The sequence below is a fragment of the Gordionus sp. m RMFG-2023 genome, chromosome 2 (genome assembly GCF_954871325.1).
Source record: "Gordionus sp. m RMFG-2023 chromosome 2, tfGorSpeb1-WG-v2, whole genome shotgun sequence".
NCBI classification, from domain to species: Eukaryota; Metazoa; Nematomorpha; class Gordioida; order Chordodea; family Parachordodidae; genus Gordionus; species Gordionus sp. m RMFG-2023.
Window position 1 is genome coordinate 20,131,606 of NC_088776.1, and position 26,423 is coordinate 20,158,028.

General features: G+C 27.1%; 1 protein-coding gene across 3 annotated transcripts in view; it reads right to left on the bottom strand.

Moving 5' to 3' along the window:
* The window catches only part of LOC135925438 (exocyst complex component 4-like), a 28,980-nt gene extending 3,068 nt beyond the window's left edge, over nucleotides 1–25,912 (bottom strand). For 2 of the 3 annotated variants that reach the window (XM_065460755.1, XM_065460756.1), the window contains exons 1-22: nucleotides 25,877–25,912; nucleotides 25,747–25,835; nucleotides 25,640–25,702; nucleotides 25,461–25,599; nucleotides 25,328–25,416; nucleotides 25,211–25,287; nucleotides 20,625–20,868; nucleotides 18,312–18,493; nucleotides 16,761–16,831; nucleotides 15,137–15,230; nucleotides 14,732–14,857; nucleotides 11,831–11,980; nucleotides 11,095–11,249; nucleotides 10,753–10,940; nucleotides 10,279–10,515; nucleotides 9,573–9,751; nucleotides 8,892–9,007; nucleotides 6,077–6,195; nucleotides 4,247–4,295; nucleotides 3,158–3,444; nucleotides 2,425–2,576; nucleotides 489–778 (exon numbers count right to left, since the gene is read on the bottom strand). In XM_065460755.1, the coding sequence (XP_065316827.1) occupies nucleotides 489–778; nucleotides 2,425–2,576; nucleotides 3,158–3,444; nucleotides 4,247–4,295; nucleotides 6,077–6,195; nucleotides 8,892–9,007; nucleotides 9,573–9,751; nucleotides 10,279–10,515; nucleotides 10,753–10,940; nucleotides 11,095–11,249; nucleotides 11,831–11,980; nucleotides 14,732–14,857; nucleotides 15,137–15,230; nucleotides 16,761–16,831; nucleotides 18,312–18,493; nucleotides 20,625–20,868; nucleotides 25,211–25,287; nucleotides 25,328–25,416; nucleotides 25,461–25,599; nucleotides 25,640–25,702; nucleotides 25,747–25,835; nucleotides 25,877–25,905 (3,125 nt within the window). In that variant the 5' untranslated portion in view covers nucleotides 25,906–25,912. Of the gene's footprint in view, nucleotides 1–488; nucleotides 779–2,424; nucleotides 2,577–3,157; nucleotides 3,445–4,246; nucleotides 4,296–6,076; nucleotides 6,196–8,891; nucleotides 9,008–9,572; nucleotides 9,752–10,278; nucleotides 10,516–10,752; nucleotides 10,941–11,094; nucleotides 11,250–11,830; nucleotides 11,981–14,731; nucleotides 14,858–15,136; nucleotides 15,231–16,760; nucleotides 16,832–18,311; nucleotides 18,494–20,624; nucleotides 20,869–25,210; nucleotides 25,288–25,327; nucleotides 25,417–25,460; nucleotides 25,600–25,639; nucleotides 25,703–25,746; nucleotides 25,836–25,876 lie in introns of those variants that run through there. The other variant, XM_065460757.1, reaches the window with a different exon arrangement.
* Between the last annotated feature and the right edge of the window lie 511 nt (nucleotides 25,913–26,423).

Below are 26,423 nucleotides of genomic sequence, written 5' to 3' on the forward strand. Positions count from 1 at the left end.
GAATTATAAAAAAATATATTAATACTTTGAATAAATTTGCAGGAAATTAATAATTAGATCGATCTGTGGGTTGTTAGGTAGTGTTAACCATCACCCAATATTATATTAATCATAACTATAATATAATATAATCTTATAACTATTAACTCATAATGTAAAAATTTTTATAAAAAATATTAAGGCCCGGCCCGGGTTTAACAATTTTAGGCCCGGCCCGGATATATTTTTAAAAAAATTTATTAGGCCCGGTCCGGATATGTTTAAAAAAATTTTTTTTAGGCCCGGCCCGGGTATATTTAAAAAATTTAAAACACGGACCGTTAGGGCCGGGCCTGCAGGTCTCTGATCAGGAGTGAACCGAGCCGTTATCATTTTTAGAGTATACGGATAATGGAACCGCAACCATTATATATAATGTTTCAGACCCTAGGATTAGTAAACTTCTAATGATAAAAGTAAAAGTAATGGTATTATTTAAAAAGACTGACATGCGTTTGATGATTTCATGATCAATTCTGGGCAATCCTGAGGAATTTCCTATGACCAGGGTAGATATTAAGTGGCCTAGCCCTTCTACCACGTACTTGAGTTTGTGTTTGAGCAGAGTAAAACTCAGAACTTCTTCTATGGAAGTTAAATCTTTGTTAAGCTTGAGTACACTCGAATCAACATCGGAAAGGGAGGAAGTTTGCAATGAGCTGGAGCTAGCGCTTTCATTGGGGGGAGAATGAGCAGAATTTTGGGCATTTTGAGTTGACATTTGATTAATTGGTTCGTACTTTTTGTAATTTATATATTTTGATAAAATAGGAATAATAATAAGATGAAAATGTATACTACTTATTAATTTGTAAATAATGATCGTGTCATGTTTTAGAGTGGGTTTGTATACTATAATGATTAAAATTTTATATCAACGTCTTCTTTAGTTCTTATCATTAGAGGATGGGGGTACTAAAAATGTCAATTCTATTGATTTTAGCCTATACACATTCTCAGCACATTTTTACCCATCACTAACGATGCTACTGTATTTAAAGTGTGATAAGAGATTTTGAATGATTATCAAATAGGTAACCATTATCGAATATTTTGACGATCTCTTCAATATTTGCAAAATTGAACTCCGAAATTCCTGTAATTTATTTAAAATGGCTATCATAAATTTTTTTTAGAAAATAATATTGTTTCACTGGTATATCAGTCAGTGAATTATTTTTTAAAACATATAGGGACTAGCAATAATACTAAAATTTTAAAAATGAGAAATCAAATATTTATTCTTTAACAATTAATAAAAGAAATGATAATCTACTAATAGATAGCAAGTGAGTATATTGCAGCTTTGAGATTATAGGCTTATAATAAACATGAACTGCTTAGTCGCTATTGATTTTGTGAAAATAATGAACCTTTCACCTTTAAATGATCTCGCATTTGGCTGTTTTATTGATGCATATTAATTTAACATTGAAAATGATTGTAGCTTTATTTAAAAAATATTTTATTAAAAGAATAGTATAGTAATATATTTATAATTTTAAAAATTAATTTAGAAAGATTAATTATATTTAATAATTATTTATATGATCTTTATCTAAAAATCGTTTGTATAAATTATTAAAATCTTTTAGTTTTAATTAAAAAATGGTTTTATATTTTATTTAGCATTAAAATTTTACTGCAAACTGATGTTAAGGTGCTTTGGGCGCAAAAATTAAAATTTTTATACAAACTGTAGTTCAAATTGTTGGTTAAAAATTTCGATTTTTTCCCTCGTTGAGTAATTAAAATTAACATAATTCATTATCGCCTAAAAATATTGTAATTACTACACAAAACATTTTATATAGTACAGTCCTAGTTACAATTTTTCATTTTCCCATCGTAGAGTAAAGGAGCTTGGTACTGTGGATTTTAAACTATTCCAGAAAGTTCTGTAATACAGTAATTACCTATAACTTTTTATCAGGTCAAAAACCTATTTTTTGAAAATGATTTCTATTTTAAAAGAGCTTTAGCACTAACTTGCGTAAAAAATTTAATTACAGAATAAAATTATAAAAACCACTGTTGAGCTGTATTATAAACTAAAAGATGCTAATCAAATTATTAAAAATGATTTTTAGATAAAGATGATTTTTAGATAAAGATGATATAAATTACTATAAAATATTATTAATCTTTCTAATCTTATTTTTAAAATAATAATTAATCATGGGCAATAAATGAAATAAGCTTATTAAAGATCATTCAAAGATGGAGCTTTATTATCTCATTCCTTTTGGCTTGTTAAGTGGTATATGTATAATATTAAGTTTATATTTGAGATCGAAATAAAATTAATTAATTAAACTAATTTATTTTTAAAAAAATTTAATATAATCCAAAAAATTTATTTTAAAAAAGCGAAAGCATTTATACCTGTTTGGCAAGTGGTTTCAAGAAGTAGAAGCAATGAACCCTAAGCTCTAAATGAATTACAAGGAGACAAGTCTCGGAGAGTTCTTCGAAATCTTGCACGAATGTTTTGATTGAATCGATTATGAAATTGGATACCGGGACTTTTAAGGTTCCTAAAACATTAAAAAATCGAAGAAACATTATAAATTAATGCACCGATTTTTTAAAAAAGTATTATGTTATAGCGAGGGATATTTTACGATTGGTTAATCCAATATCTCGAAATAGCGGATAATTTTTTTTTAATATAAAAAAAAGAATAAATATGGTAATTAATTATTTATTTTTTTTAAATTAGAATAACGTATTTGCTCTATTTATTGATATATATTTAATTTATTTTATTCCCTTATGATGATGATACGAGTGCGATAATCGTACTTAACGTTTATGTCACTTATCATCAATAAAATAAATTAACAAGATAATTTTATAACCGAGTTTTATAACTCCTCAAAATCTAAGATCTTTAAGGATATATGATTCAATAAGGTTAAAGATTTTGTTTCAAATAAATCTTTTCTTAAGTCAAGTGTGTTTTTTGATCAAATTTAAAAATTACTAAAATAAAATAGGATTTAATCTCTTGATTACTTCATGGCTCACCTAATTTATTTATAAATATATTAATCTTTTGCATAACTCTTGAAAAAAACTGGAAATTATAATGGACTTAAAAAAAATCTATTATTACCATCGGAGAGAATTTCATTCATGACGCTTTTCCTGCCGTCTTTTCCTTCCTCTTCGGGTGCATCGTAAATAATATGAGGCAAATTACCATCATTTTCTTGAATCAGATCTTGTAAAAGACCCGGTCCCAGCTTAACGCATGCTAACCATTCCAAACTTTCGTGAATAAGGGCAAGAGTTTTTATGGATTGTGGATCGGTCAGTATCTCTTGATCGGGTATACTCATCATTTCGTCGCCGAGGTTGCTGGCCAAAATTTCAGATTCTTTGGCGTGACAGCTATCTACCCTAAATAATTTGCAACATAAAATATTGATTCGTTCTGACTTTTTAAAACGTTAACAGCTGATTTTTGCGATTAATTTTGTTATACCTTAATATGTTAAACTCATTTGTAAAAAAAATATAATCAAAGCCTATTCAATAAATCTATCATTTTTTAAAAAAATCTTATCAAATAACATTCCCATATCAAAAAAGCTTTCCGCAAGGAGCAATATAGTACCATTTGTGTTTCTTGCAAGTAAAGTTTATCAATTACTGGAAAATTTAATGAGGCCATAATTACGGGGTTAACTTAGACTTTTTCATCTCCTTAACAAAACTTTGCTTATTAAATTAATCAAATTTGAAACGATAAGCGGGAAATAATTACCCTAAAAAAATCCATCAATCTTTTTCGAAAAGGGGGGGGGGGGGTATTTTTAAATTTTTAAAAAAAATTATTGGAAATGTTTTTTTCAGTGATTCATTGAAATAGCTAAGGAGATTGTCAAGGCAACAGTGATATTAATTACACAGTAATATAATTAAAAAGATAAAATTTTTTTAAAAAAGATCTTCCATGTTTCATAAAAAAAAATTCAAGATAAAAAATTCTTAGTTTTTATTCTTGATTCGTTTACTAAGAAATAAAATAGGTTATATAACATGTTAAAAAAACGCAAAAATCAGCAGTTAGCGTTTTGAAAGGCGAGGCAAGAGCTCGGTCTCTAAAATTAAATCGTGTTCTATCAGTCAATATTGTTTTTTAAAACTCTGAAAAATAATAAAAGGGTATAGGTTATAAAAAAAAGAACTATTTATTTACCTGTGGTCGTGGATATTTGGATGATTTGCAGTCGGAGAATAACTAAAAGCTTTAAAAAAAGAGGTGATGATTATTGATAATTATGATTTACATAATCAAATTAGTGGAATCGTTAGGGATGGGAGTTTAAATTTAAATTATTTATTTTTGAACAAAACTTTTTTTAAGGAAAACTAAATTATAAGATCTGGCGGCAATGCGACTGAATTCAATAAAAGTCAAAGGTGTCGCCAGCATTTTCAATTTTAAGGGGGCCCATCTTTTTTAAATAAAAAAAAAAATTCCATTTATAATTAACAAAATTAAGGGTAAATTCTATCTAAAATTAGCAAATAAATTATCTTAAAAAAATTAAAAATTTTTGGGAGTGACTATCCAAAGTTTTCAGAGTAGACTTCCTGCTCTCCTAACGATGCCACTGATAAAAATTCAATGTACTAATGAATATTTTACAACAGGTCCTTTTTTATTAACAGACATTCATAAACTTATTTCGGAGAAATAGTTTTAAAAACGCAATTATCAATACAAACCAGCTTTTTTTTCATTTATGGTTAAGAAAAAGTTTTTTTTTTAACATAATTAATCAAACTTAATATTTTATAATAACCTTAAGCATATGAGATACTCATTTTATTTTAACTTTTATTGCCTTATTTTAAAAACAAACAATGATAAAAAAATGCAAAAGTAACATTTTACTTATTTACAATAAGAAATTCTTTCTCGATCCCAATATCTAACTAACCTTATAACTTTAATCTTAGCAGTCCAATAAGCTGATTTCAGAAAAAGTGTTCTCCTAGGGGGGTGATGATATACCAACATCTAATTTTGAATATTTAGGCTTAAAATTTTATTAAAATAATTTTTTATTGTATATTAACCCTACCCCAATATCTGGCAACCTTTTAACCATAACTCTAGCATAGTCCAAGAAGGTGGTTTCAATAAAAAAAGCTGGTCCGACGGGCTAATATATCAACCTTAATTCATATCCCCTTAGATTTTTAATAAAGTTATATCCTTTCCTTAGCGTATAAGAGGTTGGTTTTTGTAAAAACTGTATGGCCCTACCCCTACTCTCAGTTACCTGCCAGGTCTAATCCCATTTTTTGTTTCGGTGAAATTAAGCACTATTAATTATTGTTTCAACTTTAGCTCATATACTGTTTCGCAGCCCTAAGATATCGATTTTACTGACGGGCGGCCTTTTCACTTTTCTGGAGGTTTTTGTCGATATATTTTTTTATGAGTCTATTTTCCAAAGGCCGAAGGCAGGGATCTTCATGAGCATTAATTTTTTGACCAAGCCAGGCCTAGGACCGCAGTAAAAAAAATTTTAGGCCCAGGTCCGGCCCTTATTTAATGTTAAAAAAATTCTCAAGTCCGGCCCACATGATAAGTTTCAAAAAAATTTCCCAAACCCGGCCCAAGCCCATATCCAAAAATTTAATTTTTTTTATTTAATGAAAATAAACAATATTTAAAAATATATTTTGGCAATCATTTTGTTTACAATACTGAAATTAATTATTATTAGAAGAAAAAAAGGCAATATTTCTTTAAATTAGTAAGTGTTTTAAATAATCTAAATTTAAATTTATAATTTTAGGCCCATCCAAACCCAGCCCAGGCCAGCTAGAAAATATGCCGGGTATGGGCCTGCGGGCCGGGCCGGCCCATGAAGGTCTCTGGCCGAAGGAGGGGATTCTTTAAGAAGCAAAACTATAAAAATAAAACTTTATATAAATAGAGAAGCTGCATTCTACTTTAAACTTAATCCAACTTAAAATTATTTTATCTTTCATAAATAAAATTTGATAATACCTTCATTCTGAGTTTCCTTGTGACTGTAAATGGATGCCATCTTGTCAGGCGAATTTATAGATGGGCTATTTGGATGATACTCGGTATGTTGCCTCATCAGGTGCCAATTAGGTAAAGACCTTTTATAGGGAATTAAATTTACCATGGTAAAAGCAAATAAACAACAGTTAAAATAATATATTGTTAAAAAATAAATATGTAAATAGAAGGTGTAGAAAAATTAACTTTCATCAAGAAATTCGAAGGGGGGGGGGGGTGTAGTTTACATAAATGGTCTGAAAACTTTGAAAATAAACAAGATGGTCCTATAAAAGGCATACATTTTTAAAGACTAGATATATGATTGAAAGAGATTGAATTTAGGATAGGTGAATTGGATATCAGGTGAATTGCTTTATTGTGATAAAAAATTTGTTTTTAATCATAGGCGAAACAGGATATGATTTAACATCATAATAAAACTAAAAGATAAAAGACCTACGATATTTATATCAATCATAGTAAAAAAGTCTAGCCCTAGATTTGCTAAAGGGTTTCAAATTTGCCGATTTCCTCACGCCATATTTACCAAGTATAAATATGATTTAGCGCTATCTTTTTAAACTATAAATATGTAATTCAGTCCTCACATGACACACAAATGGTATCATTTTGTAAATTGATTGATATTCAAATATTTAAATAATTTTTACGATAAAAAAGACAAGATTTGATAGGTTATACATTATTGCCTACTTAATTACATTTTTCATATCTAAATTAAATTATCAAGATAAGCAAGATATTTAAAATATTGATTCAGAATTCAAAATGTAAAGGCATTTCAACTGATTCAACAAGCTAGGCACATAACCAGGGATTTGCCTGTTGTAAATTTCATCAATAAAAAAAAATCCCTTTACACTCCCCTTAATGTAAACAATATATTACTATAAAGGAAGAATTTGCAAAAAATGCCTATGCAACAAGCTAATAATTAATTGTAAAATTAGTTTTGAATAAATATTTTAAATATCTTAAAATAGTTAATTTATAATTCATATCATTTTATATTATATTTACATCAAGGAGAAAATTCCCATAAATTTTTATTGAGGTAACTTTCCTAAGGGAATTTTTGGGATAAACGGGAATTAACGGAAATTTGTAGGAATTAATGATATTGTTTAAATTATAACCAACTTATTATATTCAATTAACAACAGATAAATTATAAGGTAAATAATAGATATAATAAACATATATATTAAATGTTCATTAAAATACATTATTTAAACTCGATTTCACTCGTACTATCATCAATCCTTTAAACCCATTATAATCTGAATCTGATATTTCAATTTTTGATGAACTATTTTCTTCTAAAAATCTATTGTTCCTATATTCAATATTTGAGAACAATTGCTAATTTATTAAGTATAAGTTATGTCGAATTGATATCAAGATTTCTACCTTTTTATTTCCCAACTTATTCCTTCGTTTAGAGGGTGTTTCCAAAAAATGACTGTATACGTACTGGTGAAGCACTAGTATGAAGTATTGATGAAAATTTTGGGGAAATTGTAGAAAATGATTGGATTTACAGAGCCCTTTCCAACAAAGGTATCTTACTCAATCTCAAATTCCAGAGAAAAACATCTTTGGCTCGATTGCGCTTAAGTTAATCAAATCAGCATCTAAATTAAAAAAATCAGAAAAAGACTTTATTATTGAGAATGACCAATCTCAATTATCATCAAGGTTTCCCAACATTCATTTTTAAAAAAATTATTCAAAATTTATATCATTATTCATTTATTCTAAGGGGTACCGAAAAGTCAGATCTTAAATTATTTTATTTTCTTCAGTAGTTATTGTTTAGAATCAGTTGGAAACTTTAATAGTTCATCATCTAAGATTCAAAATTTACCATACTGTCGTCATCCACTGCGTAAAATAAAATTTGCTTAGTTTGTTTTTGTAAAGAAATAAACAAAGACATAATATTGGCTATACTCAATAAATTTTTTTAATTTTAATATTAATATTAATACAATACATATTTTTTTTAAATATATTATATTATAATGATTTTTAAATATAACACCATCTATATTATATTTTATAAAAACAAAACAAAAAATCAACTAAAATTAAAAAACAAAAAAATGCTATCGATTTTTGTGATTAAGCAGTTAAATATAAAGGAAATAATTTCTGGATAATATCAACACCCAAAAAATTCCCTTCCCAACAATGTTAATTTTGTACCTTTTACAGGAAATAGAAAACATTTGGAATTTTTTTTATATTTTCCAATGTATAATTTTAAGGGTTATAAAATGATATATAATTTGTAACTCAATATTAAAAAAAATGATTTAATGAAATCACGCATTGCGCGATTTTCGACTATATCTTTAAATATATCTGAGCTACTAAAATTTTGATTTTATTAAAATTTACAATATAAATAACTAACAAGCCAAGTTTCATTCATTTAGGTGATGGTGTCCAAAACAATGGTTGATTTGTAATGGAATGACCCATATTCTAGTAGTATAATTATAGCTTTTTAATATTATATAACCGAGGAAAATAATCGCAAATAGATACAAAAGGAAATGGATATATTTTATTACTTTTATTTTTTCTATAGTGCATGTATAAAAAAACTATAGAGATTTTAGATTTGGGGTTATGATATGACTATGAGGGAAATAGCTATATTTCCCACTTAGTGTAATATTTTATCCTAAATAACTTTTAAAATACTTAAAATTTACCCCGGTGTCCACCATTATATAAATAACAATCTCATAATTATGTGGATAACCTTAGAAATCGATTAATATCCTCATCCTTGGCCCAAGTAGCGCTTATGATCCGTTTATCTTCGGTTTCTGGTTGGACTATGTTTTTATAAGCGTTAAGGCATACATCTTTATAACTCTTGACATTAATATATTAAATATATTTCATTATGTATAAATTTTCTAAGATGTTATTTTCGAAGAGTACTGGGGAGGGGTGGGGAGGGGGGAGGGTGGGGGTTAATAATTTCGTGGAATACTTGCATAATATAAAATATACAAATTTAAAATATTGATTAACAGTAGTTTGTTTTTGCACAGATGATAGCTAACGACAGCACTGAATGATATTATCACAATAAAATGGATTTTTTATAATATAATACTCAAATAACAATTTGTCAGAGATCTTGAGGGTGGGGCATTACTTATGATTGAATATTATATTTGATTTTGCTTAAACGTTGAGTAAAATGTGATTATAAAATGTGTTATATAAATAAAGAACAATATAATATAATGGGTTAGGCTTACTGGCTGTTAATCTAATATTCTATTCAATTATTTAAAAATTTTTATACGAATAAATTTGTTTAAACTCATATCCCCTTGACCAAATTTTGAAAAATCCTAGTTGACGCATACCACGTTTAGGAGTCATATTATTTATAATAAAAAATAAATAAAATAAATATTTTTTTAACCTGTAATATTTTGCAATTCATGAGCAGGAATTGGTTGGAATAGTCGGGCATGTCCCTTATTATATCCCTCAATTCATTCACGCATCTATCCACAACAAAAGCGTTTAAAAGTAAAGGTCGATCCACATCAGGACACACCTTGGGGTCAGGGGTAACCAAAGCTTTCCATGCTTCTGGTCCTATCATTTATTTTAATGATATTTTAACGGGGAAAAAAAATTTGATATCGAATTTGGAGATTTTAAATAGAATTTGTATGTCATATAATTAGGAAAAAATATGCAGTTCATTTAAATATCCTAAACCTAACTATATTAATTAACCTATGCTTATATAACATCATAATTTCTAACTATTCATTTAGGTGAAAATAAACTTAGCTAGCTAAAGTTATTACAAACATTAAATGAGCAAAGCTAAAAAAAATTTTTATCAAGTATAAAAATGATAAAAGGGCTATAGAAAATCATTGATTTCTAACTCATCTTTCGGCAAATGTGAAGTGTAGAATTTATAAATACTTATCCAGTTAGAACAAAAAAATTTTACATAAGTGTAGTGTTGCAATAGAATGTTTTATAATAAAAATTCCAATTAATGAAAATTGTCACTCATTCAAAATGTAATATGTGCTTAAGAAATGGCCGAACTTGAAAATCATTATTCGTGAAATGTTTTTTAAAAAGTAATTATTAAAAGGGCTAACCTTTGATATGACTTTCGATTTTACTGGAAGCAGAATTATGTACCTCAACCAGGTATATCTCTCTAACGTAATCGTTAAAAAAGGAATAGAGCAAGCATCTCGTGGGTGGTTGCATCTTGATCTCGTTCTCCAACCTCTTGCAAAAGTCTTGAACCGAAAGGTATACGGTTCTTAAGTTTTTTATACTGGGTTTGCAAACGTTTACAGGTGTATTAAAATTTATCACGGTGTTGAAGCCTTATAATATTCAATGTAAAAGAAGAAATTGGCAATTAAAAATTCAAAAACATGATGTTATTCATATAATTATGTAATCAAAAACATCTAAATATGATATAGTTTATAATAAAAATAATTAAGATCTAAATCAATTACAATCCGAGACCATTTCTATAAAATCTATCACTTAAAAAAATAATTTATCATGATCTTATCAGAAAATCAGATTGATCCCCCTTTTTAAAATTTTCTGACCTTTAGCGAAGGGACTACTAGGCAAATCTTTATTATCGGACGTTGTAGTAGAATAATTAATCAGGGGAGGTAGAAAGTTTAAATGAGAATCCTCGAGGGATGAAGTGGCCAGAAAGGCAAGACTTTTACGTTTTCTTTGTTCCCTGGCGTATTTATGAGCGTTCAAAGCTAGAACTGAGTTATCAAACCTTTTTTGTTTATTATAAATTAATTAGTTTTGCAATATCAAAATATTTAAGATAAGTTAATTTTAAAAAGTGTCGCCTCAAGTTTGAAAATGTTTAATCTATAGAGAGAAAATACAAAAAATATAAATATCTTCTTTTTTAATAAAGTAGTTACTTAAATAACGGTTGACTACGTTTAGCAGCAGATATATTGCGTTTAACGTGGGATTTAACAAAATAATTGTTTAAGTTTTCCATTTCTGTAGGGTATGATGAACCATCCATCCCGGCCGAAGAGCTCTCTATAGCTAAGTATTCGATTAGCGTCATCTAATATTAAGGATCACGAAGTAAGTATAATAAATTTGCTATTGTAAATAAAATATAAATATGCCTTACATATTTATATTTTTAAATTAAGCTTAGTTTACATTTGATTATCGATCAAAAATAGGTATAATAATAATTCTAAATAATACTTTTGTATGATATAAATTTTCTTATCTATCTTTTCTTATCTTTATGAGAAAAAAAAATATTTGTAAACAGAGATGTGAACCCGAACCCGGGTTCAAGAATTTTAAATTTCATTTAATGGAAATTTTGATAACGAAAACTTAATCGAAGACAATTTTCTAAGAGGGGTCCGAACCTGCCCCAGGTCCATTTTACCCCGGGTTTAATGAGTTGTTTAAAAATCGGTCTCGGTTTGTTCTATGGTTTCTAAATGCCCAATCAAACAATTTTAAATTTCCTGAACTCGGGTTCGGGTTCACATCTAAAACTCTATAAAAAAAATTGTTGAATCAACTCACTCGTGCTTCAGTCGATTTATTATCTCCTGCTTGCATTGTGCCGTAAATACAAAATAAATATTTAAAAATATGGCCATGCTCTTTGTATTTAAAAACCTGAATAACTCCCTGTATAAATGACCATACGTCCAATATATCGTAAGGTGGCAACATGGAAGAAGCATTCGAAGAATCCGGTATTTTAGAAGAGGCGTGAGACTTGGCAGATTCCGGTGGGTGAACCTTCTTGGTATTCAACTTTTTATCCTTATTTCGAAATATATGTCAGAAAAAAATATATGTCATATGCAATTGTAGGATAAAATACAGTAGAAGGTTTATCCCCCTACCCTTTTTAAAATGGGTTTCTTTGTATACATATAGATTGCTTTTAATTGATTATTCATATATTATTATTTTTTAAATAGCCAAAAAGCATCCTAAATAGTAAATCTGAACAGTCGTAAATCTTCAGTGTTGATCATTTAAGAGTATAAATATAAGATTTTATATGCGAAAATATAGAAATACGATATAGAATTTCGAAATTTACTGATACATTGAATTACTAGATTTAATGACGACTTATATGTTATAATAACTTTTTAAAATTATCAATATGGAATAGGATATTGGTGAATTCATAAAATATTCAGGTGTTTCAAGTTAGTAAGAAAAACTACATTGTGTTTAATAAAATGTAATGCATCAATAAATTTTGTAAATTTTATATTGATTTAGATTTTTCCCTATATATTTATATAATCTTATATTTTTTTCTACAATCTTAAAGGTCAAAGTTGCAGGTCTGAATAAAATTTTTCTTATTTTTTTTGCTTTTGTTTTTTTTTATATTTTACCTGATTTTCATAAATGATACATAGTGTAAAATGATTGTAAAAAATGATACTATATAAGTTTGAAATGCTGTTATAAATATTATTGGCAATTCGCCTAACCAAAACATGAGATAAGGCTAATTGCATTTTCTATTTTGGAGAATAAAGTATTTTATTCGATAATTATTAAGGCTCTGCATCAGACCTATTATTCCGATCCGAGACAAATATTTAAAAATTCTTGTCCAGACGATTCGATCCGCATCCGCTCTAAAATTTTGAGTTATTTTGAGATAGTTCCCTGACGGCACTCAATATATGTTTATTAGTCAATATATTAACCTAAATGTAAATTATATATATCATCATTTTTGAGAACACCTTTATACCCTTCTTAAAATTACATATTTTAATAATATAACTGTTGTAAATAATGATAATTAAATATTTTTTTTTTAAATACTATTATTTTTTTGTAGAAAAATCATTATTAATATTTTTGTTTGGAATTTTTAAAAAAAAAGTTTTCCGTTTTTATAATTATATCATATATATTTTCTTTTGGTGAAACAATTTGAATAAAAATACGTTGCAACAATTTATCCTGGAATAATTTGAATAAAAATAAGTTCCAACAATATTTATCCTAGAATAATTTAATTTAAAAAAATAAGTCACAACAATAACATTAACAGAACCAGGGATCCAAACCGAAACGAATATCGGTTCGGTTCTGGTTCGGATAAAAATAACGGTTCAAGGTTCAGGTTCAGTTCGCAAAAAATATAAATATCGGTTCGGTTCGAACCTTTAAAAACCGGTTTGAACACTTTTATATTCAAACCTACATTCGAATTATGTGAAGAATTTTTTTTTATTTCATAATTAAAATATAAAATACATATATAAAACCTTATTTTTATTAATTACACTTATAAAATAATTAATTTATAAATATTACAAAAATATATCAATGATAAATTTTAATATGAACAATTACTTAAAAATTTTTTATTAAGCCGCACAACAAATATATTTTCAAAATTTGTCTCACTCAAATTATATCTATAAGGAGATAATATAAATTTAATTGTTGAAAAACATCCTTCCACGCTAACTTAGGTAGCCGGCAATACCAGTACGATATCAGATTTGATGTGTCATTTATAATACTATATGTAAATAATTTATATATTGGATATAATTTTTCTCTATGCATTATAATTTATTAAAATATTTAAAAAATGTTGTAATTATGATGGACACTTATCAAACAAATGTGATTGATAATAATTTTTAAAACAATTCGAATATAATTAAAATTTTTGCAATATACTAGTAATAACTTACACATTATTTTATAAGCATAAAATTATGAGACTTGAACCGGTTCAGAGTCATTTTAGCGGTTCGGTTCAGGTTCAGCTAGAAATTATTTAGCGGTTTAGGTTCAATAAAAAATACTGGTTTTTAGCGGTTTAATGGTATGGTTCAGGTTCGGGTTGGAACCCTGAACAGAACTATATTACTTCTATTTAGAAAAAGGAGATTTAATCTGAACTTATTTTAATATAATCAGTCACTAACACTATTTTAAAAAGATGTTTTTAAATTTAAATAGACCATAATCCAGGTTAAATATTAATTTATAATGCCAATTGTATATTATATTTTATATCTATATGACTGTGAATCTGTATAATTATAAAAGCAACTTAATTATTTTATATTATTATTATTTAGTTATAGTAAATTTCGTAATTTTATTTTTATAAAAATGCCATGTTGATTTATTTTATGAACATAAAATTTACATAAAATAAGGGCTAAAATTGAAAGGTGAGAAACAATTTATGCAACAAACCATATCAATTTTAATTAATAATAAAATTAAATATTAAATTAAATGAATAAAATGTTTTTGTTTAGAATTTGTTAATTTTTAAATATAGCTTATCCAAAAAAATATAGGGTTTAACATTATGTCAATTTATTTTCGTTTTCTATATCTAAATACAGTCTTTTTTTACAGTATCTGTAAATTTTTGAAAAAGTATCTTGTATCTGTTTCTTAAATACATTATAAGGGTATATTTTTTGTCTGGTATCTATTAAGTCTAAAAAAAATTGGTCCATCCTTGCGTGCAGGGCTCTAATAATAATTATATTATTTTAAAACGTTTGTAATATCCTTATTCCTGGATGGCACAGGTGGCGCGGCAGAATTCGCGAGGAAACATTTGATAACAAATTTATGCGCCCTTGAGATACTCCAAAATTTGGCGAAAAGAGTTTCCAACAAAACCTTAAACATTTATAGATATAAAATAAAAATTATGGCCATATTTTCATTTCCATCGTAATGCTATCTTCTATTAAATGCAATCCAAGATTATATCAAATTTTTTTGTCATTTAAATTATAAAAATAGTATTCAAAAATATTTATAAGCAGTAAATTGATTATCTTACGACAATCTAATTGTATTATTTTTGAGGCTTTATAAATTTATCATCACACAAAAATTAATTTAAAAAATTATTCTGCAACCATAAAATAAGAGTCTAAAATTTTATTTTGATACCTTAAATAGTTCGGGTCTGTCTTCTTCCCCTTCAACACCTTCTTTCATAAGGGTTGGGTTTGTGGGATTATTGTACTGGGCGTTGACTGAGTATCTTGAATATAAAGGGAATATTTTTTTTAGCAATTAAATTTCTTAGGCGTTGGTCGGTATGCCAAACTTGAATATCTATAAATAACTTTTCTCGAATAACGAAGATAGATTAAAATATGTGAGTGTGCATTTTTAAAATAAATGAGAGCATATAGTTTTCACTCGAATCTTGTAATACCTAAACTCTAAATCTATATCTTATTGGTAATAAGCTAAAGCAATACCAGAGCGTGTTTGAGAAATTGAATTATTCGAAATTAATAGTACCAAAAAATGTTAATATGCAAAGACTAAAAATATCCAAATTTTTGGAAATGATATTTTTGCAAAGCTCAATTTTTGGATTACTATCTTTTAACCCTTGCTCTGGTATGGCCTTAAACCAAATGTTAAATCTTTTCAAACGCTAGAACGTGTTGATATTCTTAGCCTTAATTATCAAAATTTTGACAGAACATCGATTAATAAATTTATAATTATTTTGTATTAAGATCTTTGAAGATAATTTTATAAAATTAGTGAGTACTAAATATTTTAATTGCCAAATTTTGTCTGAATTATTCTGATTTTTACAAATTAGCCTCCTAATTGAATTGCAAGAGTCAAAGTAAATATTTTCGAGCTAAATGTGACAATTGCCACAAAAAAAATTTCTAAATATTTTTAAAGATCTTAATTTAAATTTAATTAAGTTAAGATAAAGAACAACTAAACAACTTTGACAAAAAATATTTTGGATATTATTATTATAAAACTGCATTTATATAGGATTTTCTTTTGGCCAAAAATTATTTTAAACCCAGTCAGGGTATATTTAAAAAAATTAAAGTACGGCCCGGGCTAGTCTCTGATAATTGATTTCCTTAATTTAAATTATTGTTATTTAAGTATTATACAACTAAACAACTTTGACAAAAAATATTTTGGATATTATTATTATAAAACTGCATTTATATAGGATTTTCTTTTGGCCAAAAATTATTTTAAACCCAGTCAGGGTATATTTAAAAAAATTAAAGTACGGCCCGGGCTAGTCTCTGATAATTGATTTCCTTAATTTAAATTATTGTTATTTAAGTATTATAATAGTCTCTTTACAGGGAGGAAATTGTTTTTAGAGAAAAACGAGCCAGCCTTTTAAAGTCCAATGTTGAAAATAGTTTATTGTTAATAAAACTAAATAAAAATTTATTAGGCCCAAATATTCATCGAAACATAAATATTACATTGTGTACATCCTTTTTAATAAATACTATATTATGAGATACATTTTTTTGCAAATTTCTTAATTTAAACTGTATTTCGTTGAAATTCCTCTGATAAAATTTTTTAAATGGCAAAATTATTTCATAAAATAATAATATTATATTAAAAATTTATAAAGTAACTTGATGTAACTTGCAAGGTAGCTAGTTAACTTATTAAGGATTGAACTATAACCAGTTCCTTTTTTAAAAGTAACTTTTAACGACACAATTAATTATATATATTATTTTATAAAATTATATAAGGAAGCGTATAAAAAATTTACCTAGTTTTGATTTCGTGAGCAGTAATAAGTACTATTGAACATAGATCCGATTGCATCGATGTTTTTAACAACTTTTATATAAAATAAACATAATTTTTTTAACTATTTAAAATAAAAAATTTCTCACCACTAGCCCATCTTTCGGTAGGTAGAGTCCTACATAATTATTTTATCCCGGCCCGAGCTATACCCCAGCCACCCGAATTTAAATTTTTTTTATGTCCGAGTCAACCAATACATAAATTTTTTATTCCAGTCGGTCCAGAGTCCGATTTTAAAAAAATTTTGAATTTGAGTTTAAATATTATAACATCTAAAAAAAATTACAAATTATGTTTATTATTCATATATTGACACCTTAAATAAAAGTATATTAACCACTATAAATAGACTATTATCAATTGTCAAATAAAGTTGCAAAACCGAGTAAAACATTTTAGTGATGCAAAATCGTTCCATTTGAGCCGATTTTTAATAATGGCTAACTCAATATTTTCGCTAAAAAAATATTGTCTAAGCCTCAAGATTTCGTTAATAGATGTTCAAACCATTATGCCCCTATGAGCAAAATCTTAAGGTAGCATAATATTTTCCCTAAAATATTAAGTTAGCCGATTTTAAAATCGGTTCAAAATAAGCCTTTGACAACTTTAGGCTTGTGTAATATCTTTTGGGAAAAATATTGAACTAGCCGTTTTTAAAAATCGGCTCAAATGGAGCGATTTTCATCACTATGACATTTATTGTAACGAGATAGAATATGATGTATGTAAGTAATAGATAACTAGTCACAATCACAGGAAATTGTTAATTTTGGTAAGAAATTATGCAAATGAATAAGTGAAATGTGTTGATGAAAAATGACATGTGATTCTGATTAATATTTCGATGAAACAAAATGATTATTGAGGATATTTCTATAATATTTAATTTTTGGGCCTCGGGTTGAGCTGCCTCTTACAGCCTGACCCGAGCCCAATCCGAGCCTCAGTCCATGCCATGCAGGGCTCCATCGGTAAGAACATCAACCCATACACGAAGATTCGAATAATACAATTAAAATGAACTATAGGTATTGTAAACATTCTCTTAAAGAAGGAACTCTATATTAATATGCGAAACAATTTTCCAAAAGTTATGTTATTCAGCCAGCACCGTTATAAGTCTATTTAGTTTCGCTTCTATGATGCATCGATTATATTTGACAATATGTTTTTTAAAAAAATATCTATATGCTTTATGCTTTATATTTTCTATTTTAATTTTTTTTTTAAAAAATACCAAGTATTTTTATCAAATGTTAGCCATCTAAGCTTACTAATGACAAATATTCTAAAATATTGCTTGCAGATATAGCTAAAAAAAATTATAACTATAGCTAAAAACATTTTTTAAAGGTAGCTTGTGGATAACTAGATTTCTAATGTAACTATGTCCATCTTGATAATATTTGCTATCTCAAAAAAAATATATAAAATAAATTTTAGTTCAAACCGACTATTTGGGTAAATTAAATTATTTTTCTTTCCCCCATATAAGAATAAGAGGTACTTCAAAGGCCTCGTTGAGAGAATTCAATTTAGCCAGGGCCTGTATCGAAATGGTCATGAAATAGGCGGAATCGAATTCCGGATCGATTAGTTCCAAATCTTCTTTAACCGGATTTATTTTCATGTTATCGATAGACATTTCGTCTTCGAACGAACTCTGACCAGAAACGGCAAATAATTTTTCTTTACGTTTTTTTTTAAAGTATTTTTTATAATTAACTCAAAAAATTTATAAGTAAATATTTTGAATATTCGTCTAATTTGAAATGTCGTTGAAGTTATGTCGTAGTCCTAGCGATTAAAATTATATCGAGCGATTTTAATACTATGCAATAAAAGTCGCGCAACACCTATCCAATTATCATTTTTTCACGAAATTCAAGCTTAAAATTCAATTTCCTTCTCCACAGTTTACTTTTTTATACGTAAAATTATTTAGACAAACATATTCAAAATGATTTTTTTCTCTCTCTTTATCTGTTTATTTTATTAATATAATAAAATTAGAGTTGTTAAACGGCTCGATTTGAGCCGATTTCTATAAACGGCTAACTAAATATTTTGGCCAGAAAAATATTGTCTATAGATGTTTAAACCTTTGTGCCACCTAAGTGCAAAAACTTAAGACTTGCACAATAATTTTCCTAATAAAATATTGAGTTAGCCGTTTTTAATAATCTGCTCAAAATGAGCCGTTTAACAATAATATTTGTTGTTATCGGAATGATTTTTTCTTTTATTTAGGTTGCGTTCAAACCCAGTTTCGAAAATTTTAAAAGTTTTAAATATTTAAAAACCTAATGATAAAGTTTTGAAAATTTCACAAATATGTTTTGGACATATTTTTATTTTTCTTCTACCTTTTACCTCCCGTCGGCGTTGTTGCGCCCACAGGTAACTTCAGCCTGCCCAAAAATTCATAGCTGGGCTCTTAACTTCCAAATTTATTAACCCAATTAAATGAGTCCAAGCGTAGATCTATTGTTTTATATAACGAAAAGGGCAAAGCGCTTAATATGACGTAAAAATGTAATTTTTTCAATGAATTTTTTGACGTAATAAAAATGCAATTTTTTAATGTTGTAAAAATGTAAATTTTTCTTTTATATACTGATAGAAGAGTAACTACAAAAATTTTCCTTTCAGAGTTACTATCATATTTTTTCTTTCCAGTTCATCGAAAGATTCAAAAAGTGGTCTAATTTTATAAACTAGTGTTTAATTTGTTCTAAACATTATAATCCGGTGGGTTTAAATCAGGGAATTTAAAGGACCATTAAGAGATTTTTATAAATCGTGGGTAATTGGACAAAAATTTTTATATGGATATTAAGCGCTATGAGAGGGAGCTTTATCTTGCACAAATATCATATTTAATCGTCAAATAAAAACTTGGCATTGTGGTAAAAGTTCTTTCATGTGAATTATATAAACATCATGAAATTTTATCAGTATAAAATCTTTCGATAACATTTCAATTTACAAAATTAAAATTTTATTTTGTTAAGCGTTAAAAGAAAGAGTTTCATAAGCAGATTCTTTGACAGCCTAAATATCTTGTGTTATACTTTATAATTATGGAAAAATTTTGTAAAAAGGCGAGCGTCCGGCTATAGTTCATCATAATCGGAATCCATCTAGATGTTTACAAAGGACGGATTTTAACTTGTCAGCCGACGCTGATAGGGCGCGGTTTTTTTATTTTTTAAATAAAATTGCCCAGCGCTGGACCGGGTTCGAGGCCTAACTATATAGTATAAAATAATTCACTGATATTATTTTCAAATAAGTCTATCCGACCGAAGCTGGAAAACACTTGAACAATTTCTGACTATGACTATATTACTAGAATATGATTAATTATTAGTAACTTACATTTATATTTGAGTTTCGCCCAAATAAAAAATGATAGGACCTGTGTCACCCTACTTTTAGTACTATAAATCATACTATAAAAATAACGCTAGCAAAGATATAACCTAACAAGATTAAATATCAAAAGAAATGAGAGATCAATTAATATTGGTTAATTTGAAATATGTTCTAACTCCATTTTTGGTGTCAATAAAATTGAGTTAAATCAAAATCTTATCCTTTGGGATCCTTTACGCCTTTTCATATTAAAAAAATTCTCAAAAATTGACTTAAAATATATTTTAATGTAGTAAAAAAATATATATATATTACCTATGTACAAAATAGAGTTAGTTATAGAACCCTATCATATTTGAGCGACAATAATACCAACATCTCAAATTCTGAACTGTATAGGTTATATATAAAAAAAATGTTGTTTTTAAGTAAAGAAACAAACTAGAAGCGCTTTCCAGGTGTTTACGGACGTTAAATTTTGTGGCTTCAAGGAAATTAGCCGAAGACTTAACCTTGTTAAGTCCAACTTCATAGTCATTCATCTCGTGAAGATAATTGGCATTTGGAGCTAGAGGAGACGTTTTGTAGTAAGCATCTATGTCTGAGATGGGTCTGTAATCACCTTTAACCGTGGTTCTGATGTACAAATGATTTCTTAGGTCTCTGACCAAGCTATACTTAATTTTCTGAAAATAATCAATAATCGATTAAAGCAATTAGATTTAATTATGAATTAATTTCATAATTTTGCAAATTAATGTTTAAATTTAATATATTAATAAAATATCAACAACCTTTCTAAATAGGTCTACTCAGTAGATTAAGGATAAAGATGTGGGGGTGGGGGGGGGGGGAGTCTCTTTATTTAAATTTTATTACTGCAATCCTGATGGAAAATACAATATACAATATTTTATTGCAAATATTTCAATATCACAATTTGAGGTCTGCAAAGCCCGGTCTGATTCACTTCGGACGTCAAGAAATTTTGCATAAGTTACAAGACCAGTTAAATTTTTTACCAGGCCCGGCTCGTCATAATATTTTTTTAAATTTGCCTGGCATTGCTTGTAAAAAATTTACAAAATATCAAGTCCAAATAGTGAAGATCAACAATCTCGGTTTAACGTTCTTAATATGTGACCGGACCAATTGATGGATCGTATTATTTTAGTACGGCTGCTTGGACCGATAAGGACCGTGGTCTAGACAGGTTTCTAATTTTCCCCGGTTTATTATTAATATTTAGGTTTGCCTTATTATATGATTCATATAATTTTTATAACTAATTTTTGTGTATATTATTTATTAATTTACTAGCGGATTTATTTTAGTTTTTGGAACCCTTTTCCTATTTCAATTCATTTCAATTTTGCTATATACTATGAAAACGCAAGTCGAATAAACTTATAAATAAGCAAAGAATACGTGTCGACTGCAATATCAAATAAAGGTACCGCCAGCTGCAGAAAAAATAATTTATATTTATTCTATATATTTTTAATTGCTGCATATATCTGGGAAAACGTCAAATTTTTATCTTTAATGATGAAAATCGATGAAGAAATCTTCAAAACCTAATGTACTCTTAATTCATATACGCGATCCACATTAGGGGTCTGCAGTCAAGGCGGGGTCGGGTTTTCTACAATATTTTAAATATTAGCGGGTGGTGGGCGGGTTAAAAAAATTTAAAGTATTGGCGGGCGTGGGTGGGGAAATTTTTAATATTTTTCAGGGGAAACGAGCAGCAATTTATTAAAATAATAGTTTTATTTCATAATATTGCATATTATATATGTTTAATTAAAAATACATTAAAATAAATAATAAGCCAAACCAGTCATTAAATAATTTTTAACATTAGGCGGGTGGCAGGTTAAACAAAATTTAAAGATAAATGCGTGGGCGGGCGGGCAGGTAAATTTTTTAATAAATTATAAGTGGGCAGGAAGGCAGGTTAAAAAATTTAAAAATAATGACTGGGTGGGTTAGACCTTTAATCCACATACACAAAATCAATCCCCTCATACCATTATAAATATCAAGCTTAACATATGAACCAAAAATATTAAAATGCAGACAAAATAAAATAGATTTACCACTATAATGCAGGACAGAAAATCTAAACCAGAAACTTTTTTTAAATTTAGGGTTTAGGGTTCAAGAATATTTTTTATTTTTTTTTATATTTTAAAAAATAGTATTTTTAACCCTTTCGCGCCCATGGATAACTTTTGGAATCATAATTTTTCAATAGTATTTTTTATGTATTAAAAATAACCACTGATAACTTTTGAAATCATATTTTTAATTTTTAATATTTGCTGTTTCGTATTTTATCAATAACTCGCTTTGTTACATATGTTATTATATCATATTATAGTTATAAAAAATCAATTTTTTCGTACCAATTTCGCGCCAAAATTTTAATTCATATTTCTGGTTATCAAATCTTGCTAAAAATATAATTAATAATTTTAATATATATATATATATATATATTAATATTTTTATTTAAAAATTATCATCTTTTTAATCATTTTATGTGTTGGAAATTGAACATAATGCCATTTGGCATCATTGGTCATTTCTTATGCACTAAAATATTTTTTATCAATAAATGGAAATTTTGGGTAAATTATTTAGGATATTTAGATTTAAAATTATGGAAACGGAAGGGGGGGGGGTAATTAGATTAGATTTTGATAATAGTTACCTATATTGATTATCTAATATCTATTAGTGGGTTTTCTTGGATATAGGGAGAGGTTCTAATAAATATTTTATATAAATAACATGTAATATAAAATGCTTTTTATATCAATATGCATTTAGATATGACTACACTTATCCCCGAGGGTGATATATCTGAGGCTGATATAGAGGGCTCAGACGAAGAAGACAATTATTATTCTTTGCTGGCAGATGATTTGCCGACTTCATCTTATATTACAAATCAACTAGGCCTTGATGTGGAGGATATAATAGAAGATACTTCTATAATTAAAATAAAAGATAACACCATGTGGTCTAAGAAAGACATAGGAAATATGAATACAGAATATATCCCTATATTAGAAATTCCTGAAGAGGATTCAACTCCACTAACATATTTTCGTAAATTTTTGACAATCAGATAATCAGTAATTTTGTATCGGAAACAAATAATTATTCATTCCAATGTTCCGGTAAATCTATAAATACAGATAGTGATGAAATTGAAAAATTTATTGGGATACATTTATATACTAGTATAGTTAAGATGCCTTCTATACGACAATATTGGTCTGTTGAAACATCTATTCCCTCTCCTTTATTTATTTATATAAATAGCTTATTATATCGGTTAAAATTCATTATTGTTAATTGTGATATATGAAATTTTGATTTAATAAAGCCTTAGGGATGCCAAAGCCATAAAGGCCAAGGCATCCAGTTACATCCAACTTTCCCGCAAATAGGGGATAGTTAAAAGGATGTAACGGCGAATGAACCCCGGGTCTGTAAATGTAGAAACGGCCGCAATAATTAAAAACTATAATGAGGGAATGGGTGGAGGAGATCTTCACGATATGCTGGTGGAATTATATCGGACAGATATTAAATGGAAACGATATTATATGCGAATGGTTTTCCATTTATTGTATTCTTGTGTGGTAAATGCCTGGCTCCTATATAGACGCCATATGAAGGCGTTAAATAATATAAAATTTATGCCTTTACTGGTATTTAAATCGCAGATAGCAAAAGGGTTGATGTTTGCAGGAAAGGATAATACAAAGAAAACCGGCAGACCTTCCAGCATAGATGTTAAAAGAAAAAAAGCTATCAACATTGCCCTTATATCGGATATAAGATATGACCAAGTAGGTCATTTCCCAATGCCCGTAAGTATTAAGCAAAGGTGCAAGTATTGCGTAGAAGCCTATTCAAGAATTATTTGCAAAAAATGTAATATTTATTTATGTTTAATAATAAACGAAATTGTTATTTCATATGAAATAAAATATTTTTTAAATGAACTTGCATTTTGCCCATTGATAACAATTGGAATCATTGAATATCTTTTGATAGAAATACTCGAAATAAGTTTTTTTGATGAAAATGTGTTATTTGTGTCTATAATAAATAACTCTTAAAAAAAAAATTTTTTCATCGAGGGAAAAAAAGTCGGGCGCAAAAGGGTTAAATGTATATTAAAAAAATAATATGTAAAATATCTATTTAATAAAAAAAACATTAAATATTTAAAACAAAATTGTTATTTTTATTTTCAATGTTAAAAACATTTATTGCAAAAATTCAATTTTTGTGGAATCTTTTCTTTATTTTAGTATATCCATTTTATGTAAATCTAAAATTTTTCTGGACAATGAATCCTAAACCCGAACCTGGTTCAGAAATTTTTTAACTGAACCTAGGATTAAAATTCACAGCCCTGCGATTAAGTCCTCTTTTCCAATTCCTGTTCCATTCTATAAACTAAGATATTTGCATATACTTGTATCGTTTGTTATATATTTCAAATTTGATTTAATATTGTTAACAGAAAATATTATATATTTAATAAAAACGCAAACAAGAATTAAATTAAGTAATATTTTAAAATAAAAAAACTATCTTGAACTAGTCTTTTTATTTAGAAGCAAAGCCTGGTCTGGTTTTTTTATGAAGATTGTGGTTTGGTTTATGAGTATAAGTTTGGTATATACTAAAAACAGGCTTATGACATTTACTGGCCCATCCCATGACTACATAGGCCTGGGCCATTAAAATTTTACAAAAATTCAGGCCCAATTTGTTATTTTTAATAAATTTTCCAGCTATCACAGTTTTAATATCAATAACTAATTTTATCCCAATGTTATCTCTCCTCTATGGCTATCTATTCCTACAACAATCATGTTATAAATCGATTGTGTTTGATATTTATATTGTTGATATTCAATTTGAATTTATTATTTATCAATAAATATAACAATTTTTAAAAAAAAATATTAAAATCATTTAAAAAATTAAAAAAACTTCTTTTTTTGTAATTATTTCTGCCTTTATCTCTCTTAACCCTTCAACTTGTTTCAGATCACCCTCCAAATGAGATGCTAAAAAATTTCTCTATTAAATAATATAGTGAAATATTACTTGCCGTGACATATAGTTCAGCTAAGGACATGTATCTTTTTTTGATTAATTTACTCTCAATTTCATTTGGAACATTTTTTATTATTTCTCTAAAAATTCATTAATAATTTTGTCATAAACACCATATTCATACATTTGTTCAAGCATTTCTAATGTATATTTTTGTTGCAAACCATCAAGCCATAAAACTTTTAAATCATCTCTTTGACAATTTAATAATTTTTTACAGGATGTCAAATTTTCTTTTACTTTTTTAATAGATATGTTACTTTCTAAAAACAATTATATAATAGTCATAAAATTTAATAAAACCTGTCATATTTGTTGAGATTTTGCTAAAGCTTTGGATTATTTTTGAAAAATCTTCAGCATATTCTAAATAGATTTTAAATAATTTTTTGAAAAAATTAAACTTATACCTGCTATCAGTTTATCAACGATTTCATCACTTTCTTTATAAGCATGCTCTAACTTAGCTTTTTCTATTTCTCTCTGTTGATAATTTTCACTTGATACAAAGGCTATAATTATTAATATAATTATATATACCTAGCTGATAAAGATCTTATGACACTCATCAATAAGTTTGTCTAATAAACACATATTTTTTATTGTTAAATTAATTTAAATACCCCTTCATTCTTTCCTGGATTATTCATAGTACGCGTTTTTGATAATGAATGGAAATTGTCCATTTATCCCATATGTTATTTTTAAAAAACTATCAGCCACAAATATATGTTGTAATGACACCTTCTATTGTCAAGTGATAGATATCAATTTGACTGCTGACTTAAAATAAAAATTTATTATATAATAATCATGAGGTTAATTTCCTAGATATTTTGATTCTTTTATTCTTATCAGGATTACGTGCACAAATATTTACAAATTTATAGCTGCTATAAAAGTTCTCATATAACAGGTTTACCAAATTTAAAGTATAAAATATTGCATACATTTTAAGTTTTATAATTTTAAATATAGGTGTTAAGAAAGCAAAATAAAATTTTTATTCTCGATTATTTAAATTTGCCTTTGAATATTTTATTAATTCATTAATACAAACGTGACTACCTTTTTTACGGTAGATTTT